We start from the raw sequence: 19522 nt of genomic DNA on the forward strand, positions 1-19522 counted from the left end.
TATAATATTTAAATTTAAATTATAATAAAATGTAACAATATCTATTAACATTAACGATAATAAACTTATATCTAAAGTAGAAAATGCCAAATTATAATATGGTATAAAATTGTAAATTTATATAAATAAATAATTATATTTTTATAAAAAATTATTAAAATGATTGATAAAACAATTTATTCAAATTTTTAATCCAGTTTTCATTTATCATAAAAATATTATTTAAAAAATTGAACAATAATGATTCAAATCGGTTTTCTGCACCAATTTTTGACCCTTTTTTTTCTACGACTTGACTGATTCTTAACTGGTTCACGTCAATTTTAACATGTCTCGTTCTTATTGAATATATGACTGGTCATCAGGCTAGTTCTCAGTTAGAAACGATAGAATGATTCAATCCAAATTTCAAAACTATGAATAAAAGAGAAAATAGGAGGATACAAGAGAATAGGTAGAAGAGAGTCGAGAGAAAAAGAGAAGTTTAAGAAAGAGAAAGAGAGAGGAGACAAAAGAAGGATGAAAAAGAGTTGAGAAACATCCTACACACATTCAAGGAACAAAGTGAAAACATCCTAAAGTAACGATTTAACTTACAAACAAAGAGAATTTTTATTTGTCCTTATCGATTTCATTTTAATTCCCAGTGACGTGAACATCATATGGCATGACAATTAATTAAGACAATATTTGACCATTAATATGTGACATAACGTTCTTAACAACATTATTAATAATTATCCATTCAAAGACTAGCTAATGTAAATGATCAAAGGATTTTCAATTTCTTTTTATATTCTTCTTGTTTAGGTATTGATATTGAAATTTTCAAGCACATTCGAGGCCAAATTGATTGTTTAACCTTAAAAGAACAATACACTCTAAATATTAGTTAAAAAAATATTAATAAATTTTATTTAAAATTATAATTATTAAAAATCATTAAATGTTATCAGTTTTTTAATATAATAAATATTCACTCATATTATAAATTAAAATATAGAATTTGGAGACCGGAGTGACTCTCTCATGCATTCTTAACATTACTAATTAAATATATATATAAGGAGTGATCAATCTATTCTAAGAATAAGTTTATCATAAACTTTACTTAGACTTACTCAGTTCAAAAACTCATGTTTTACATCAAATTTTGATGATTCCATCGTTGAATTTAAATTTTTTAATGCATATATCAAGTTTATAAATTTTTAAAAAATATGAAGATCATTTCATTCTTCGTTTTATTAATTCAAATCAATGTATAAAATGATTTTTAAAAAATTTGAAAACCATTTATGATAATCTGTCAATTTGAATTAATGAAACGAAATATCAAAGGATTTTCAAATTTTTTAAAAATTTACAGATTTGATCTATACATTAAGAATTTTAAATTCAAGATTAAATCATTCAAATTTCATGTAAAATACGAATTTTTGAATAAAATAAGTTTATATAGACTTACTCTTGGAGTAAACAAATCTCTCTATATATATAATATCATAAGATAGACTAAACTTGATTAATCCTTATATGTTAAACACGAATAAAGATGACAAAATGAATTTGCATCCTAGGAGAAGCCGCAAAAACATCCGCATGTGGGATGGGTAAATATCCGTTTATATGGATACTATGATAACTAACTTGCCCTGTCCCATAATTTTATATATATATATATATATATATATATATATATATTAATATAATAATATAATTGTATTTATTTATATTATTATTGAACAACAAAATGACAGATTAAATGAGAATGATGGAGACGAAACATAAAACGAGGCAGATTCATTTTCAAAAGCCTTCCTTTTTCGTTACAACAGAATAATTATATATTAATATAATAATATAATTACTTAATAATAATATATTTATTTATATTATTATGCAACAACAAAATGAGAATGATGAAGACGAAAAATAAAATGAGGTAGAGTCATCTTCAAAAGCCTTCCTTTTTCGTTACAACAGAATAATTAAGTTTATATTACACATAAAAGTAATTAAACAAGAAAATAAGGAAAAGGTTCACATAGCCCTCTTCCCAGGACAACCAGAAAAAGAGCATAATGAATAGCATTCCACAAAAGGAGTAACGTAAAAACTTGTTCCTAAAATTTGGGAATAGCCTACAAAAGGGTTTTCCTCAACTGGAGATTGCTGAGACTAAAGCAACAGCAAGTGACACAAACATTGTTCCATGGCTGCTAATTAAATTGATGGCGTTGGAAGCAGAAGTGGCTTTGTTTGTGTCTCCCTTATCAACTTTAGGTGCCTTGGCCAACGTTGGAGTTGGAGCAGGAGCTGGAGCCTTAGGCTTCGAGAAATCCAAAGGAATAAGCACCTTGTCCACGTGATATATGACAAGAGTTTTATCGGAGTACACAACGCTTGTGAGAGTTGCATTCACCACCCCAGTTGAAATATTCATATTGTTCGCATAAGCCGTCACATTTATTTGATACCCTGTGGGGCTATCACTGGCCAGTGTCAACACTGGATTGCTAAGAGAATCAAAGTTGGAGCTGGAGACATAAACCGGAAGAACGTGGAACCGTATCAGTTCTTTCTGTTGGCGATCATCCAGAGAGTTGAAGTAACCTGCTTTGAGTTGTGAGAAGGCACCATCATCAGGTGCAAGAATGGTTAGGCCTCCAGATTTTGTGGTAACAAGTTGTGCATTGACTTGGTCGATAATTTGGGTGGTTTTGAGCAAGCGGATTAGTGTGTTGAATGATTTGGCCTTCCTTAGAATTTTGATGATGTCTTGACCAGAAGATGAATCTGACGTGGGAGATTGGGGTAATAAGGGGACTAATGGTTTCGCTGGAGCTGGAGCTGGTGGGGTAGATACTATGAGAGCAAAGAGTTGTAGTAGGAAAGGGAGGAAGATGATTTGCTTCATCATCTTATTGGTAGTTGAAAATTCTAGGTTTCTTTGTTGCTTTTTGGAATGATAAGTTAACTGTTTTGGCAATCTGTGGAAAGTGTAGTGGAGCAGAGTGCTTTTATAAGTGAATGATAGGTAGGTAAAAGGTCTGTGATAAGAAAATGGCCAATAGTATGCGGCTATATCTTATCTGTCATCGAGATTTAGGTGGAACGTCGAGGTAGATAAAGAAGGGGGACTTGTCTTCTGTAATGTAGCCACTAACTTTTGCTTGGAAATGCAGTGATTAGTGAAAGATAACTCGATTATGAACACGTTAAGGAACCCCCCGTTTTTAAGAGATAGATGTCAATTGTCAAATCATTTCCGTAACTAAAAAACAAAAAAAAAATATATGAGAAGAAAAAAAATCAGAATTGGGCCAATAGAAGAAAAAAAAATCCAATTACGCTTGAGAGAGAGTGTGAGAAAATACAAGTCCTACTAACTCAGCTAGAAAACCTAGAATGAAGTAAAGAGTATATAAATGTTGGGTTGTTACATCTAAGAATGTCTAGACTTTTTTTGAATTAACTGTCACTTATATAACCCACTAATACCACTCCAAACACTGGGACTGTGTATTAATTAAGATACTTAAAATAGAAAAAAATATTGTATCAAAGCTTTATTTTCTGTGAAATGTTTTTTCATATTGCAAGCAGAAGCAGTTGAATTGAGGAAAGACGTAAATGTGTACATAATAAGATAACGAATGACACAGCGACATCATACTCGAATGTTCCTGCAAACTAAACAGCCAGAATACTTGAGCACAAGCTTATTATATTTTAGTTTATTCCAACTAACAGAATGTTTTCTTCCTTTGGAAATGAGTGACAGGCTAGATAGGCCATACAAATCCTGCTCGCTTCTCTGGATGTACATGGAAAAAGGATAGCAGTGCTCGCTTCTCTGGATGTACATGGAAAAAGGATAGCAGTGTGCGCTTACCGGTATTCCATCGTTCAAAGTCAACTGCAAAATGCAAAAGCACTACGGTAATATTAAGTCCAACAATGAAATAAAGGATCCAATTGGAGATGAAGTCAAAAATCAATATGGAACCGGAAGCAACTGCCAAAATCATGACTCCAACAGAGGCAATTAGTGTCACATCCCCAATCATCAACTTTGCTTGTTTCGAGATGACAGACTCTTGTTTCGGCTCCCAACTTGAAGGAAGAATAACTGAAGAATAGCAGAACATAGATGCAGCACATAAGCTTGTTCCAGATGCAATTGATAAAAAAAATATTGTATACCATGTCTTCTTCTCAAAAATAGGAGTATCTTTACTCTCAATATCCTTGATGGGAAGGGCCAAAACTGCGGTGATCCCTAGAGTGATGACAAGAGTTGCTACCACTACTAAAGTGTTTGCCGTATCTTTCACTTCAGATACTGATTCTTTGTGCAACTCTTTGTGTGACTCATAGAATAATTCTTTAGGAGTCAAACCTTCTCTATTTCTCATTCTTTTCATTGAAGCCGGAACTATTTTCTCCACTTTCTGTTTCATCAAAATTGAAAACTTAATTTCGTAACAACATATACAGTAAATAATGCTAATCGAGTAGATATATATATATACCTGAAACCATGTCTCCTCACTACGCATTAGAACATGGTTTGTTGCGAATGTCTCCTCACTACGCATTAGAACATGGTTTGTTGCGAATGTCTCCTCACTACGCATTAGAACATGGTTTGTTGCGAATCTTTCTTTGGTTGCTGACATTCCAGCTAAGTGAAGAACATTGTTACCCTCAAAATCAACCAATTGGGTCATAAAACTCTTGGAAGCACCCTTGCTTAATATTAGTCTATATACAGTTTCTTGTCGATATAGAATAGCAATATGAAGTAAGCTTCTTTGCTCTGTGGCATCTATTGCAAATAGCAAATCTGGATGGTACTTGAAAAGAAACTCTAAAATTATAATGTTTCCTGATTTTGCTGCATCAAACATTGCCTTTGGCAATTGTTCAGAGTTGAGAGACTCTTTCTCTTCTTCCATTCCCTTAAACAGCGAACTTACGGTGTCTTCGTAGCCAATACTTTTCTCGCACAAGGCTACCATTGAGTTTAAATATTTTGTCATGTACATACAAGATATTTAGTTAAATTGGTGCAAGTTAATAATAATAAGAATAAGCAGTAACCTGTTTTAATTAATGAGTTATGGTGATTATAGAGTATGTATATACTAATTTTATCTTCTAAGGACCGCGTTTACACCTCAATCTCATTTGATTACTCATTTCTTTTTGTTTTTCATCAAATTACATATCACATTTATTACTTTTTTCTATTTTTTTCCTATATATTTATGTTCCTTTTATTTCAATCCATTCAAAATAGGTGAACATTTAGTATTTTCCTTATTAATATCTAGATAATGTTAGCGTATTTATGGACCAATTTGATTCGGATTTGAGAAAACCTAAAGTTCAAAACAATCAATTTTGATTAGTTCAGTTAGATATTTTTTTTAAAAAAAAATTGTGATCCAAACCACACTAAATTAATTGATTATGAATTGGTTTGACTTGGTTTAAGTGGTTTTCTTGAAAGAAAAAATAGTAGATATTTATTTTTAACATAAAAAATACATTATTTTATCCAAAAAATTAAATAAAAATCTATTTCTAAAAGAGTGGAAGTAACATTCAAGTGTGAATAAAAAAGTAACTTAGAAAATATGAAATTAAAGTAGTAAAACATTATTTAACATTTGAAATTAAAGTATTCTAACATTTAAAACTAAACTAGTCACTCAAACATAACTAAACTAGTACGTTAATTATCAAGTTTTATCTAAACCAATCAACAATTATTATCTAAGTAGTTTTCATATTTTTTTTTCTCAACTTGAATGTCAACATGAAAATAATGTATTAAGTGAAAATAAATGTTAGAAAATTTTTAGTATTTAGTTTAATGATTGGACTAAGACAAAATAAACATGACTTTGAAACTAGCTAGAAAGTGATGAGGTCAATGGTCAAAGTGTGCGTCTAAATATGAATCATATAGTAACCAGTAAGTGAGTGTGGGAAAATTAATAAAATAAATATTATAAAATATATTAATATTATAATATAATAACATTAAAAAACTACTGTAATGTAAGATTGATGGTGTAGTATAGTAGTGTTGTTGCACTTATGTGGTATAAAGAATATCTTCAATAATAGTTCTTATAAGTAATTTTAAGATTCTTATTTTATTTAAAATAGAGTCCATTATATTATATTATTTTTAAGCAACTCATTTCACAATTTTTACAAATTTTGTTTCAATGGTGGGGTTTTATAAATAACCCATATTTTAAAAAATATATTATTTAAACTTCAAATTTTGAAAAGTTAAAAAATAAATGTAATGATTATAATTAAATATTAATTTAATTAAACAAAATAAATAATATTTTAACATATAAAAATTTAATAATAAAATTTACATAATTAATTTATGTGTATAAAAAATAGAAATATTAAAAATAAATAAATTAAATAACCATGAAAATTTGTCTTTATTTTTCATTATCAAGAAGGGAAGTAAGAATTGGTTTGATATATATATATATATATATATATATATATATATATATATGATATTTTACCCATAAATGGGAATAATCAAGTTATATTAAATAGATAGAAGAGTAGTAGAAATTTTTTAATGATTTCCCTCCTTTTTTGCAGAAAATTTGAAAAGACAGAGTTCCACAGCCATAACTGTGATTCTGGAGCTATAGCTGTGGAAATCTGGGGAGAAATCAGAAGGTCAGAAAGTTGTAGCTATAGCTGTGGTTCTGCAGCTATAGCTGTGGAAATCTGGAATGCAAATTTATGGATGCAAAGACTTGAAGCTAAAGTTGTGGGCTCATAGCTAGAGCCATGGAGCACTAAGGTTCAAGAGAAAGCACCAGAGAGTCACAACCATAGCTGTTAAGCTTGAAGGAGTTTCCATAGCTAAGACTGTGAAACCACAGCTGTAGTGGTGAAACTTACTTCATCTTGAAGAACTCTCCACAGTTATAGTCGTGAAACTACAACTGCAGCAGTGGGATTAAAATCATGTTTTCTCCCCTGTCTGAAGCGAATATAAAAGGGGGATTGAAGGGAGAAAAGAAGAGGACGAAAAAAAAGAGCAAAAATAAGATCAGGAGCACACACGAAGGGGGAAGAACAGAGTGGGAACGAAGATTTGGAGGTTGGATCACTTGGGAATGAGGATCAACTCATTTTCTTCATCTCTTCCTTTGTAATTTCTTCTTCTACTCTTTTGATCTTGTAAATGGCCATGAAGGGCTAAACCTTTTGAGGATTGATCTTGGTGTAACTACTAACTCTTCTATTTCTTAAATCTATATATGCATTTCATCCTCATTACTTGTGCTTGATTATACTTTTAATGCTTATATCGGCTTGATCACCCGTTGTATGAATTTTTGGTTTTTGAATCCTGTTGGAAAACGTTTTTGAAAACTTGAACTGAATCTTGCACCTAATCATCTCTTGTTCTAGGGATAAACTTGATATGATTAGTCACTGTTGTTCAAGTCATTGTTATTAATGCAAAGTGTTAATCTCAAAACATAGAGGAATCATGTTTTAGATTAATTACTTTAGGATTCAACTTTGAGGAATCTTGTTGAATTACTAACTGAACGTGTAAGTCATGAAATTGAAATCATATTTATTTTAAGGAAATTTAAGGGTTAGCAAGTGCTCTAGGGTTCAAACTTTGTTTCATATAATTGTTCTTATAACTTTTACACTTTCGCTTAAATTTTACCTCACATTATTTCACTCCAAATTATATCAACGTCTCGTTATTAATCATTAGAGTAAGAATTACTAATCTCCCAAATTCCTGAGGACGATACTGTATTTCTACAACGAAACTTGGCCCGTTTGCCAAGTTGTTCTTATAACTTTTACACTTTCGCTTAAATTTTACCTCACATTATTTCACTCCAAATTATATCAACGTCTCTTTATTAATCATTAGAGTAAGAATTACTAATGTCCCAAATTCCTGAGGACAATACTGTATTTCTATAACGAAACTTGGTCCACTTGCCAAGTGGAGTGTTATCAAAAACCTCATCATATATATATATATATATATATATATATATATATATATATATATATATATATATATATATATATATATATAAAGGATCCGTTTATTCTAGGAGTAATACCTAAACTTATTCCGTTCAATAACTCATGTTCCACATCAAATTTCAACAATCCAACCGTTGAATTTAAAGTTCTTAATGCATAGATCAAGTCTGTAAATTTTTAAAAATTTAAAAATTATTTGATACTCCGTTTTATTAATTCAAATTGATGGATAATCATAAAATCATTTTATATATTGATTTAAAGTAATGAAACGAAATATCAAATAGTTTTCAAATTTTTTAAAAATTTACAAATTTAATTTATGCATTAAGAGTTTTAATTTAATGGTTGGATCGTTAAAATTTGATGTAAAACATTAATTATTTAACAAAGTCAGTCTAGGTAAACTTACTCGTGAATAAATAAATTCTTCCTCTCTCTCTCTCTCTATATATATATATAACTAAATAAATAAATAAAAGTTTGTACTTTTATTATACTTTAGTGAATATTTTTTAGATCATAATTTCTGCTGATATATAATTGTTAAAAAAATGTTTTTCAATCTTGATTACAACATACAAAATGTTAAAAGTATGTAGCCAATGAACTATTAATTCATATTATAATTAAGATGACAATAAACATCATATTTCTTTTAAGCACTTCCATTCAAATCTATAGGTTTTTACTTTGCGTTTTTTTCCACCTTTCTTTCTGCAATTTATACTATCAGATATGTTAAGTTTTTATCCTTATTGAATTTAACTTATTTATGTGAATATAAGCATTTTTTTTATTTGGGTTCGGTTATTTAAATTTTTTCTATAATTTTTTTAATAAAATAAGCACTTTTTACTTTTTTTAATTAATAAACAATTTTTACCTACTTCTTAAAGAGTTATGTATTTAAAAATATATTTTAATTTTAAGCAAACAGACTCTTAATTTAACATTTATAATGATAATAGATAACTTATTTAAAAATATATTTTGTAATAAAAAAAAATTCTTATACATTAAGACTTAAATTATGACATGAATTAACTTTTTAATAAATTCTAAATTCTAAACCCTTAAATCTAACATTCATAATGATAATAGATAACTTATTTAAAAATATATTTTGTAATAAGTCTTTTTTTATTTTGCCACAAAACTTATAAATATACATAAATTGACTTTTTATAAAATTTATGAGTTTTACTCTTTTTTTAATTTTTTTTTAATTTTTTTATAAATCACAGTGCTTAACAAAAATAAATATTTATTTAAATTATTTAAATAAGTTGGTATGTTAAGTTTAAAAGAGTATTTAAATGATTTAAAATTTGACTTTTTTAATTAAAGTTTTGGTCCGACTTATTTTTTTAAAATAATTTTGTCGAAATCTTATGAAAGTATCATATGTCCATGTGAAACTGTGATACTTATTTTCATTCCTAATTAAAAATAACATTTTTGAAGTAGAAAAACCAAATTTATAAGGATCAGGAGAACTCACAAAATTGAGCAAGCATTTGCAAAGTAGTCAACCCCTCTTCATTTTCTATGGTAACCAATTTTGGATAGCTATCCAACAATTTTGATGCAACGGCTGTAATTAATGTAACGACCCGGCTAGTCACTACACACGGCATCGCACACTAGAAACTCCAGACAGATAGAACAAGTATATAAATATAGGATCTAGAATATATAATATACTAAGTTCTAGTCTGACTAGGGTTAAAGTGCACCAAAGAAAATTACAACCAAATGCTACTATCCCAAGTAGCTACAATCAAAATATCCACACAAGCAAAACAGCTCCAAGGTCCACCGGAGACTCATCCCAAGACGCCCACCTATTCCTGTTCTGCTCCCATACATAGTATGATCATCGCAGTCCAACAACATGGAAAACAACAAAGGGTAAGCTAGTATTCTTTAATCAAACATATCAGCAAAGGCATAATAAGGTAATTAAATTCATCGCTATAATTATCAGCACATCTGCACAACTCATACTGCTCAACAACATCAGCACCGCGATGCGGTTACATCAACACTGCTTAGTAGCAGCAACAACACAACAACAACACCACTTCAAGTGGTTAGAATGGCCTCTCACTTAGGCACACATCAGCACCAGCTAGCGGTTATTACAGCACCACGTATGTGGCAAACAACAGCACCGACTTAACGGCTACAGTACCACACTATTTGGCATAGTATAGTATGGCATAACACAGCTCAACATGGTACAACACGGCACAACCATTCAACAGGTTTACTAATTACATATATTTCAACCCAACAGTATACATCTAGTACAGCTAAACACGTTCATCATTTTATCAGCTTAAATCAACATAAACAACATCTAATCTGACCCAACCATCTTGTTTACAACTCATCTATCTTGTCAAATTACTCCCCCAACAACAAGAGTACACCTAAGTACCTAAAACAACTTTCCACTTAACCAAATCACTAAATGTGAAAGGGCAACCATCACAACAAACAGCGCATCGGGAGTTATACTACTCCTACCATGCTCATCCTTATCTCATATGAAAGATAATAAAATTTCCTACAACTCTCATGAAGACACCAAGTCTCAAATCCTTCATCTACCTTGTTAAAAAATCCAAAAACCGCAACAGCTACAAGTAATGCTGGCAGCTTGACCCCTCTTCACTAAAACGGCCATATCTGGAGTTCTAGAACTCCTTTTTGGGTGATTCCAGCGCCATTGGAAAGATAACATCCAAGGCTACAACTTCCATGAAGACCTTGAGACCAAATTCGGTCATCTAGGCCCAGCGCTGCAGCGCTCAATCCAGCGCTTTAGCTGCAACTCTCGGCCAGATCAGTTTTCCCTTCCACCCATGGCTGCAAATCCACGGCTATAGCTGTGATTCCACGGCTATAGCTGTAGGTTTCAGATCTTTCGAAAATTCCATGGATTTCACCTCCGTTTTCACTCAAATCCTCAATAAACATGCAATTCTTCACAGAAAATTCACATGCAATCCAACCAAAATGTCACATTTTCATCAAGGAGTTCAAAGATACCAACTTTAAATGCATGCAACCACAAATCAAAGAAAATTCCAAACTTTTGACTCAAAACCACAAAACCCCCAAGACTTCCATTTTTCAGCAACTCAAACAGGCCTTAGTCATCATCATCAGCGGCAAAAGAGCTCAAAGAACTCGTTTTTAGCCAAGTAGAACCAAAAGAACACTAGCTTCCCTTACCTCCGTCCAATGGTCTGAGTTCCAGGAAGGAGAAAGCTAAGACGGGGAAGAACGGAGAAGAGCTTGAACGAAAATCTGAGTCCTTACTCAGCAGCAGCACCTACGGTTCCAAGGCAAGAATGGAAAGAGTGAGGAAGGAAAAATGAGAAAGAGATATGGAAGTGGAAGGTGATTCAGCCAAAGAGTGAGTGGAGAGTGTCGGGGGGGGGGGAGAAAGAAAGAACCACGGGAGGGGGGTCTCACAATTAATGCCCAGAATCAGATGAAAAACATATAAATGATGTCATTAGACAAGAGAAAAATGGATGAATATATAACAAATATACAAATCAAATGAAAGCGTGACTGTGTAGAGAAAAGTGAAAATGAGCTTACTGAAAATGTTGTTGGTGATGGTCATGAAAAATAGCTTCACGATGTCTGGGAAGGGTAGAATATTGTGTAGGTCATCTGTAGCTTGAAATAAAAATTCTGTCATGGGAATATGCCCTGCAGAAGATGCTAATTGAATTGGCAGCATATCATTGTGCCCTCTCATACATAACAACTTTGGATTCTTGCCAAACAGTATTTCAGCTATTTTTACGTTTCCAGAAATCGCAGCCAAACAAAAGGCTGTGTTCCCATCTGCCATGCAAATTTCGATATCTTGCATGTTCATACAATTCACCAACTTTTCAACAAAACTTGTTTGATCCATGCTAACTGCAACGTGAAGGGCTGTATTTCCACGAGAAGTCAATGGAATTCCCAACAAATCAGGATTGATTTCGAAAGCCTCACTCCATTTTCCTGAAGCAGCTGCCATATATATTTTCCTTTTCTGACCTCCTGCACCATATTACATATACAATCAGAAATGAAGTTCATATATTCAATACGATAACAATTTTAGATCAACATTAGTTCATTTCAATTTACCGTCCAAATAATATAATTTTTTTGGTTATAAAAGTAAATAACTTATCATGGTCATTTGTGGTTAAATATTTTCTCTGATTATAACAAATGTTTAACATCAATACGTTGTCACCTTGTTTAATAACTTTTATGTAACTGTAGTTTCAATATATATATATATTACATTTACACGCATGCTTTATTTTTTCTTTTTTTCCCTTCAACTTTTTAAATAAGACACTGAAAATATGTTAATATTAGTTAATTAAATACAATTTTGGTCAGTATTCATGACTGACAAGTGATGATATTTTAAATGTTTTTTATCTCTCAAATTTAAAATAAATTTATTTTTTGTCTCTCAAATTTAAAATTGATATTTTTAGTTCTATAATTTTCAAAAATCTTATTTTAGTCTTTTAAATCACCAATAATATATACTTGAAAGTAACAAATTAAGACGGTTATGTAATATTAATTAGATTTAATGTGATATTTTTACTACTAAAGACACCAATAGATAAATTTTATGTAATAATATTTGATAAATTTTTTAACAAAATTTAAATATAAAAAATAAAATAAGATTTTTTAAAATTACAGAGACTAAAAATATTAATTTTAAATTTGAGAGACAAAAAATAAATTTATCTTAAATTTAAGAGATTAAAAATATATTTAAGCCTTTATTATACTATGTTTAACTAGTTATTGATTCTCGTTTTGTATGGGTCGTACCTTATATAATTTATTTATTTTTGTCAAAAGAAATACTGCGCTCGAATAGAATTAACATTACTTGGAATTAAATTATTTAAAAGCATTTCATGACATCAGATAAAATATGTCAACTCCTGTATTATAGAAAGAACAATATATACTATCACTATATAATAAAAGGAGATTTTGTTTATATATATATTAACAACAAACATAGATTTTTATAAATAGGTTAGCTCATATTTCCTACAAAATTATTCCATTAAAGGGATGGAGGAGTCCAACTTTTTTTTTTTTTTTTTTAATAAGGAGAGAAAAGTTAGTTAAATATATAATTTAGTTCTTACACGTATAATACATTCTCAATTTAGTCTTTGAATGAGTCTCTATACTTGTTATATGTTATTGACGTAATTTTCAACATGGTTAACTTCATTACACATTATTAATTTAATCTTTATAGATGTAACAAACATTATATGTAGTTCCTAAATATGGAGAATCGAATTAAGAATGTGTTAATCCGGTAAGAACCAAAAAATGCCTTATATATATATATAATAGCTTTAAAAATAATTAAAATTTGTTGTATTCAATATATAGTTTTACTTTTTATTAGATATTAAATATTTTATATTTTACCTTTTATTTGAATAATTAAAATCTTTGGCTAAATTAATCTTTTTATCTTTTTTTAAGTTTAAATATGTTTTTAGTCCTTCAAATTTAAGGTAATTTTTTTTAGTTCCTCAAATTTAAAAACTATTTTTTTAGTCTATGTAATTTTAAAAAAATTTATTTTAGTTCCTCTAATCACTAATAATATACCTGAAAGTGATAAATTAAGATAATTATACAATATCAGCTAGGTTTAATATTATATTTTCACCAACAAAGATACTTATAATAGATTTGTTACAATAATATTTGACAAATTTTCTAAAAAAAATTGAGTATAAGAATTAAAATATGTTTTGAATTATAAGAACTAAAAAATTAATTTTAAATTTGAGAGATTCAAAACATATTTATCTTAAATTTAAGAGAATAAAAAATATTTAAGTTTTTTTTATTTAATTTGTTCAATTTAGTTTTTTTATTATTAAATGTTCAATTCATTTTAGTTTTTTTTTTCGCTCGTGTTTATTATTATTCCTAACTAAGAATCCAACTCCTAAGCACACGCTTAAAAAATAAGGTAATTTACTAATGTCAGTCACACTTTGTCGACAAGTAAACGTATTGTATTTAGATCAATTGTCACCATGCAATGTAATTTTTTTTTTTCGACTTGAGATTTAATCCAACGTATAAATGTGCTCGAAGTTTCATCCCTAAACTAAAAACATAAAAGATAATTACAATAACTTGAAAATAATTAGCTAGAGAAAACCTAGCTAAAATGTTATATCTCCATTAGTATTGGTAATTAACATGTCCAAATGTTGTCACTAATTAAAATTAAATAATTTTCAAATATAAGAATAGGAACTAAATCATTTAAAAAACTTACTGCCAAGTGGTTGTAGATGTTCTGCTCCAGCCACAACAATTCCCAGGTCGAGGTTACTACAATCTGCAGATGTTACCAAATGATATGTCTATATCAGAATATAAACATAACAAATGCAGGCAGGGAAAAATCAGAAAGAAATAAAACAAAATGGAAAATAAATAAAGAAACAGCGAAAATATTAATAGCAAGGGAAAATTACATTTACCTTCCTCTGAAGTATGTTTAAATAACACACATATCTTTTCTATTTTTTTTAAATCACTTACCTCACTTAAAATAATATCATAAGTTAAAATAAAAAAAAGAAAAAAAAGAAATGTTAAGTCGTATTCTGTCAATCATATATACATTTATTATATATTTTTGAATTATGTAGAATGCTATTCTTTTTATAAAAAAACTTATTATTCTTCAATTTTGAAATTAATAATTTCTTAATTTGTTCTTTAAAATTACTTAATACAGTTGATATATTTTTTAAATCATAATGCACATAATATTTATAATATAATTTAGAAGTTAAAATTAAGTAAAAGATTAAGTTTCATTAATTATTAGCACTTATATTAATAATTTATTCTTTCTTAATAGTACATAAATAATATTATCTTATATATAAAAATATGTATTATTTAAATAAATAAATAATTTTTTAATATTTATTTTAAAAATTAAAAAAGATACATTTAATCTAAAAAGATCTCAAAGGAGGTCACTACAATTTTCACTGATAGTAAAATGAAATTTTATTCGTACAACAATTAAATCTTAATTGTATGTAAGTTCTTATGATTTTTCCCTTATATCATTTTTCCATTTGCCTTTCGTTTGTTTTGTTTACTGAGTACTTTCTCATTTATTTTTAAAATGTCATATTTTTTACTTATTCTTTTTATAAAAAAAAGTTACAATATTTAGGGAATTTTATGTCCATAAATAGGATAAATATAGTAATCCAAAATTGACGATAAAAAATTACTCTATCCTCACTGGACGTGGCCAAACACATTATATTTAAAAAAATAATAAATAATATAATAATAATATCAATGATTAATCATTTTCTATATATTAAATGTGAACTATTATGAAAGAGTGTTTTTAGAAACTATTATTTGACAGGAATATTTTTAAGAATTTTTAAGAATTTTTTTTTATCTAATTTTATTTTTTATTTTATATTTATTTATTAATTAAGTTTTAATTTTTTAAAATAAATTATCAATAATTAAAAATAATTTTGTATAACAGTATAAATTATTATTTTAAATCTAAAATATAATTTATATTTTTTAAAACTATCTATTTATATAAATTTTAAATATATTTTATAAGTTTAATCATATTACTTATTTGTATATATAACTTATTATAAGTTTTAGTTATATATTAAAAATGTTTAACATGTGAAATATACATGTTCAAAATATTAGTAATTAGTAATAATTTTAATAAAAAAGCAAGCTGTATTTTCATGAAGAAAATAAGGTTTATTTGCGCCCATCCATGCTCAGAGGAATGGACCAGAGTACCCCTTAAGGAAAGGATCAAAATTCAAAGCTTCACCAACGGAATACAGCGAGCAATATTCTCAATTTAAAGTTATAATTATGTATTAATAATATAATTTTAGTATTTAAGTAAATAAAAAATTACAGAAGTTAATATAATATTGGATTAAATTACATTTTCAGTTTTTTATCTTATTTTTTTAGATTTATTTTAGTCCATTACCAGTTAAAATGTTTATTTTCATTACCCATCTTTTATGTTGGATCAATTGGATTCTTTTAAAATAATAATAATTTTTAGTTTTACAATATAATTTTGAGTCAATTTTTAATAAATTATGACATAAAACTTATAACACTAAATTTAGTTATAAAAAATTTATGAAATTCAATTGATGTTTGAATCCAAAGATTATAAATATAATAAAAATTGTGTGAAAAATGTTTCATAACCAATTATAAAATAGTATAAAATTATATTTTTAAAATTTTCAATTTCCTTTTGAATTTATTTTTTGTATTTTTCACCAACTTATAGTTACACCTTTTATTCGAATTTTAATTCATTCAATAATTTTTATATAAATGAGTTTAATAAGACAAATTTAAAGACTTAAATCAGTATAAAAAGAATTCAAAATCAAGTCTCAAAATTGAAAACAACTATTATTGTTTAAAAATGATTAAATTAGTCTAAATTTAAGAAATAAATGTAATTTAGCTAATAATATTAAATAATAAATAAATGTATAATCTTTTATAGAATATTTCCAAAACTGCTAATTGTCACCAATATTTTGAAAATCAAATTAAATCGGCGAGTTGGATTGAAAAAGCCATTAATCAATATATTGTTTGATATAAAGAAATCACGAGAAACTGGCATTGCATTGAAGAAATGATTAAAAATTAAAAGTAGTTTGGGGTGATTTTCAGTTTTAAAAAAATTACAATCAATTATCAGTTTTAATTTTTAACTTATTTATTAAAACTCTTTATCTTGCCCCATTGTGCACTTTGCATACTGCACCATGCATTCCTCGATCTACATCCATATAACATATCCCTTTGTAGGATATGTATATTCTGGCATTACTGAATTCAACACATGTAAATGGATGCTTGAAAATTAACTATCACTCAACCAACGTGTGTAATATATATGACTAAAATATTTATATAATATATCTTTAAATTTACATTATATATCGATTCACGTGATTTAATAAGTGACTAGTCGTGTTAACAAAATCGACCATTGGTCCTAAAATATTCTGTAAAATATACTTTAAACTTAATTAAAATATAATAATTTCAGTTTCATTTTAGTTGAATACGTTTTGTCTTAAAAATTACATTTAAAAATCAAAAACTCACACACTTTGAAGTTTGAACGGCATTACGACATGTTAATGGAAAATGTTTAATATAATGTCATTTTAATTTGAAAAATGAATAATTAATTTTAAAATATCGACCTGTCATTTTTGAATTCAAAACGTGAACTCATTAATTATAATATCATTGGACATTGTTGTATATTTACAAAGTGTGTACCTTTGAAACTTAAATACGAATATATTATGATATATTTATTATAAATTTTTAAGTATAAGAACTTGTAACATGTCTAATTTTAATTTAATATTATAATTTTTTTTAATAAAAAAAGTCATTTGTGCATTGATATATAGGTCATCAATCACAAACTACGGTGTATGGTAAGTTTATTAAGTTTTGAGATAATTATTTTAAAAAATCATATTAATTATAATTAGTTGATATTAATTATAATTGAACTCATTTAAACTATTATTCAAGTATTAAAACTTAAAGAATAATCCAAACTTAAAATATTTATTTATTCGACTAAACATTTGCAAGGAGTAGCTAAAAGGTGTGAAATTAAAAGGTACTTGTGAATCAAGCAGTGCAGAACCGAGAGTGAAGTTTGAGTTTAGATCGATCTTCATCTCTTGTTGTACATTGCTATAATTTTAGGTGCATAGATTTCTTACTATGATAGGCACTTTATAAACTTAAAATCGTAAGAAATAAACAGAAAATAGAGAAAAAGAAATGCGAAACCATGTACTCAGTTTTTTTTTTCCTAAAAAAAAAAAAGTTTAAAGACGTTGTGTTTGAGAAAATATAACAGCAGAACTACAGGGATTAATTATTGCAATAGTACTTAAATCAAATATACAAAGCAAGATTGTTAAACTTACTCTCAGGCTTGGGAATGTTGTTATCTGCAGCTGCCGAAGTCATTGCGTCTGAATCTCAGTCTCGTGCCTTCCTTCTTCTCTTTTTGGCAAATTCCTTTGTGCTGGTTGTGATGCTTTATCAACTTAATCTCCCATATATTTTGGATCCGTAAAGCACGCAGGTCAACGAATACACCATTGGCAAAACCTGCACTACATGCATGTTAAACCTTAATTTAATTATAGGATTATAGCTTAAAAATTATGATAAATAATTAGTGTAATTAATTATGTATTTTACGTTACTTCTTAAATTAAAAGAACATGTTGCTATACATACGCGGTTTACATTCAAAGATATAGAGTTTGTTGCCATTCACCATTTATTACATTGCATGCACAAGTTGGTCAATCGAGGAAAGATGTAAATGTGAAAAGAATAAAAGGTGTACATAATATGAAAACGAATCACATGCACAACAAACTACTGTCTTAAAATAAGAAACAAACTTCCCATCTTATATAAAAAAACAGCCAGACCTCTTGAGCACAACCTTGTATTTTAGTTTATTCTAACTAATTGAAGCTCTTGTTTGTTTTTTTTTTCTTTATTTTTTTCCTTTGGCAAAGGGTGACGGGCTTCATAGATGTTGCGGATTGGCCATAACAATCTTGGTCGCTTCTCCGGAGGTAGCACGAAAAAGGATAGCATAAGCGCAAAAGTTGAAGTTATGAATTATTGTGATAGTGTGACATTGAGACAATGAAATTAGATTATAAATTTAAAAAATGTTGTATTCTCCAATACGAAGACTGAAATTTCGACCGAATTTTAAAAAAATTATTATTTTATAATAAATTTATTAAAAAAAATTATTCTATAATAAATTTTTAAAAAAATTATTTTTTAAAAATTTGGATGAAATTTCGGCCTTTGTTTTGCACGCTGTAGCAATGCTCTATAAATTTATATATTATTTAAATATATATATTTTTTTATTTATAAGCTATTATAAGGTCTATATTTTATAATTTTGTTTCAAATTGGTTGAATGTTAAAAATAATACTTATATGAGCCTATTTTACCTGTCATTTTAATTGAAATTTTCGTAAATATTTATATTATTTGTTGGGAATAAAATGAGTGTCATAATTATAATATACAAAAATATTAAAAGTCTGTAGTCAATTAACTATTAATTCATATTATAATTAAAATGATCTTAAACATCATATTTCTTTTAATCACATCCATTCAAATCTATAGGTTTTTACTTTGCGTTTTTTTTTTTTCCTTTCTTTCTGCAATTTATATTATCAGATATGTTAAGAT

General features: G+C 27.8%; 2 protein-coding genes across 2 annotated transcripts; both read right to left on the minus strand.

Annotated features, from left to right (window-relative positions):
• Positions 1-1951: 1951 nt before the first annotated feature.
• On the minus strand, positions 1952-3012 carry LOC109812737 (fasciclin-like arabinogalactan protein 11). Its single transcript, XM_020376774.3, has one exon. It carries the CDS (start codon positions 2921-2923, stop codon positions 2162-2164), a length of 762 nt encoding a protein of 253 aa, XP_020232363.1. The 5' UTR covers positions 2924-3012; the 3' UTR covers positions 1952-2161.
• Positions 3013-3458: 446 nt separating this feature from the next.
• Positions 3459-19259, minus strand: LOC109812698 (uncharacterized). Its single transcript, XM_029274255.2, has 6 exons — positions 18210-19259; positions 14468-14530; positions 11710-12165; positions 9593-9685; positions 4539-5020; positions 3459-4457 (listed from the first exon to the last, which is right to left on the minus strand). The coding sequence occupies exons 1-6, from the start codon at positions 18250-18252 to the stop codon at positions 3789-3791; spliced, it is 1806 nt and encodes a 601-aa protein (XP_029130088.1). The 5' UTR covers positions 18253-19259; the 3' UTR covers positions 3459-3788.
• Between the last annotated feature and the right edge of the window lie 263 nt (positions 19260-19522).

Source organism: Cajanus cajan, chromosome 1 (assembly GCF_000230855.2).
Source record: "Cajanus cajan strain Asha chromosome 1, NIPB_CcT2T_4, whole genome shotgun sequence".
In the NCBI taxonomy this organism is placed as follows: Eukaryota; Viridiplantae; Streptophyta; class Magnoliopsida; order Fabales; family Fabaceae; genus Cajanus; species Cajanus cajan.

Coding starts and splice junctions, on each gene's coding strand:
- LOC109812737 (XM_020376774.3), bottom strand. CDS start 2,923: ATGATGAAGCAAATCATCTTCCTCCCTTTCCTACTACAACTCTTTGCT.
- LOC109812698 (XM_029274255.2), bottom strand. CDS start 18,252: ATGACTTCGGCAGCTGCAGATAACAACATTCCCAAGCCTGAGA. Junction 14,531..18,209: donor CAACATTCCCAAGCCTGAGA/GTAAGTTTAACA, acceptor TAACATCTGCAG/ATTGTAGTAACCTCGACCTG. Junction 9,686..11,709: donor CATCACCAACAACATTTTCA/GTAAGCTCATTT, acceptor CATTAATTACAG/CCGTTGCATCAAAATTGTTG.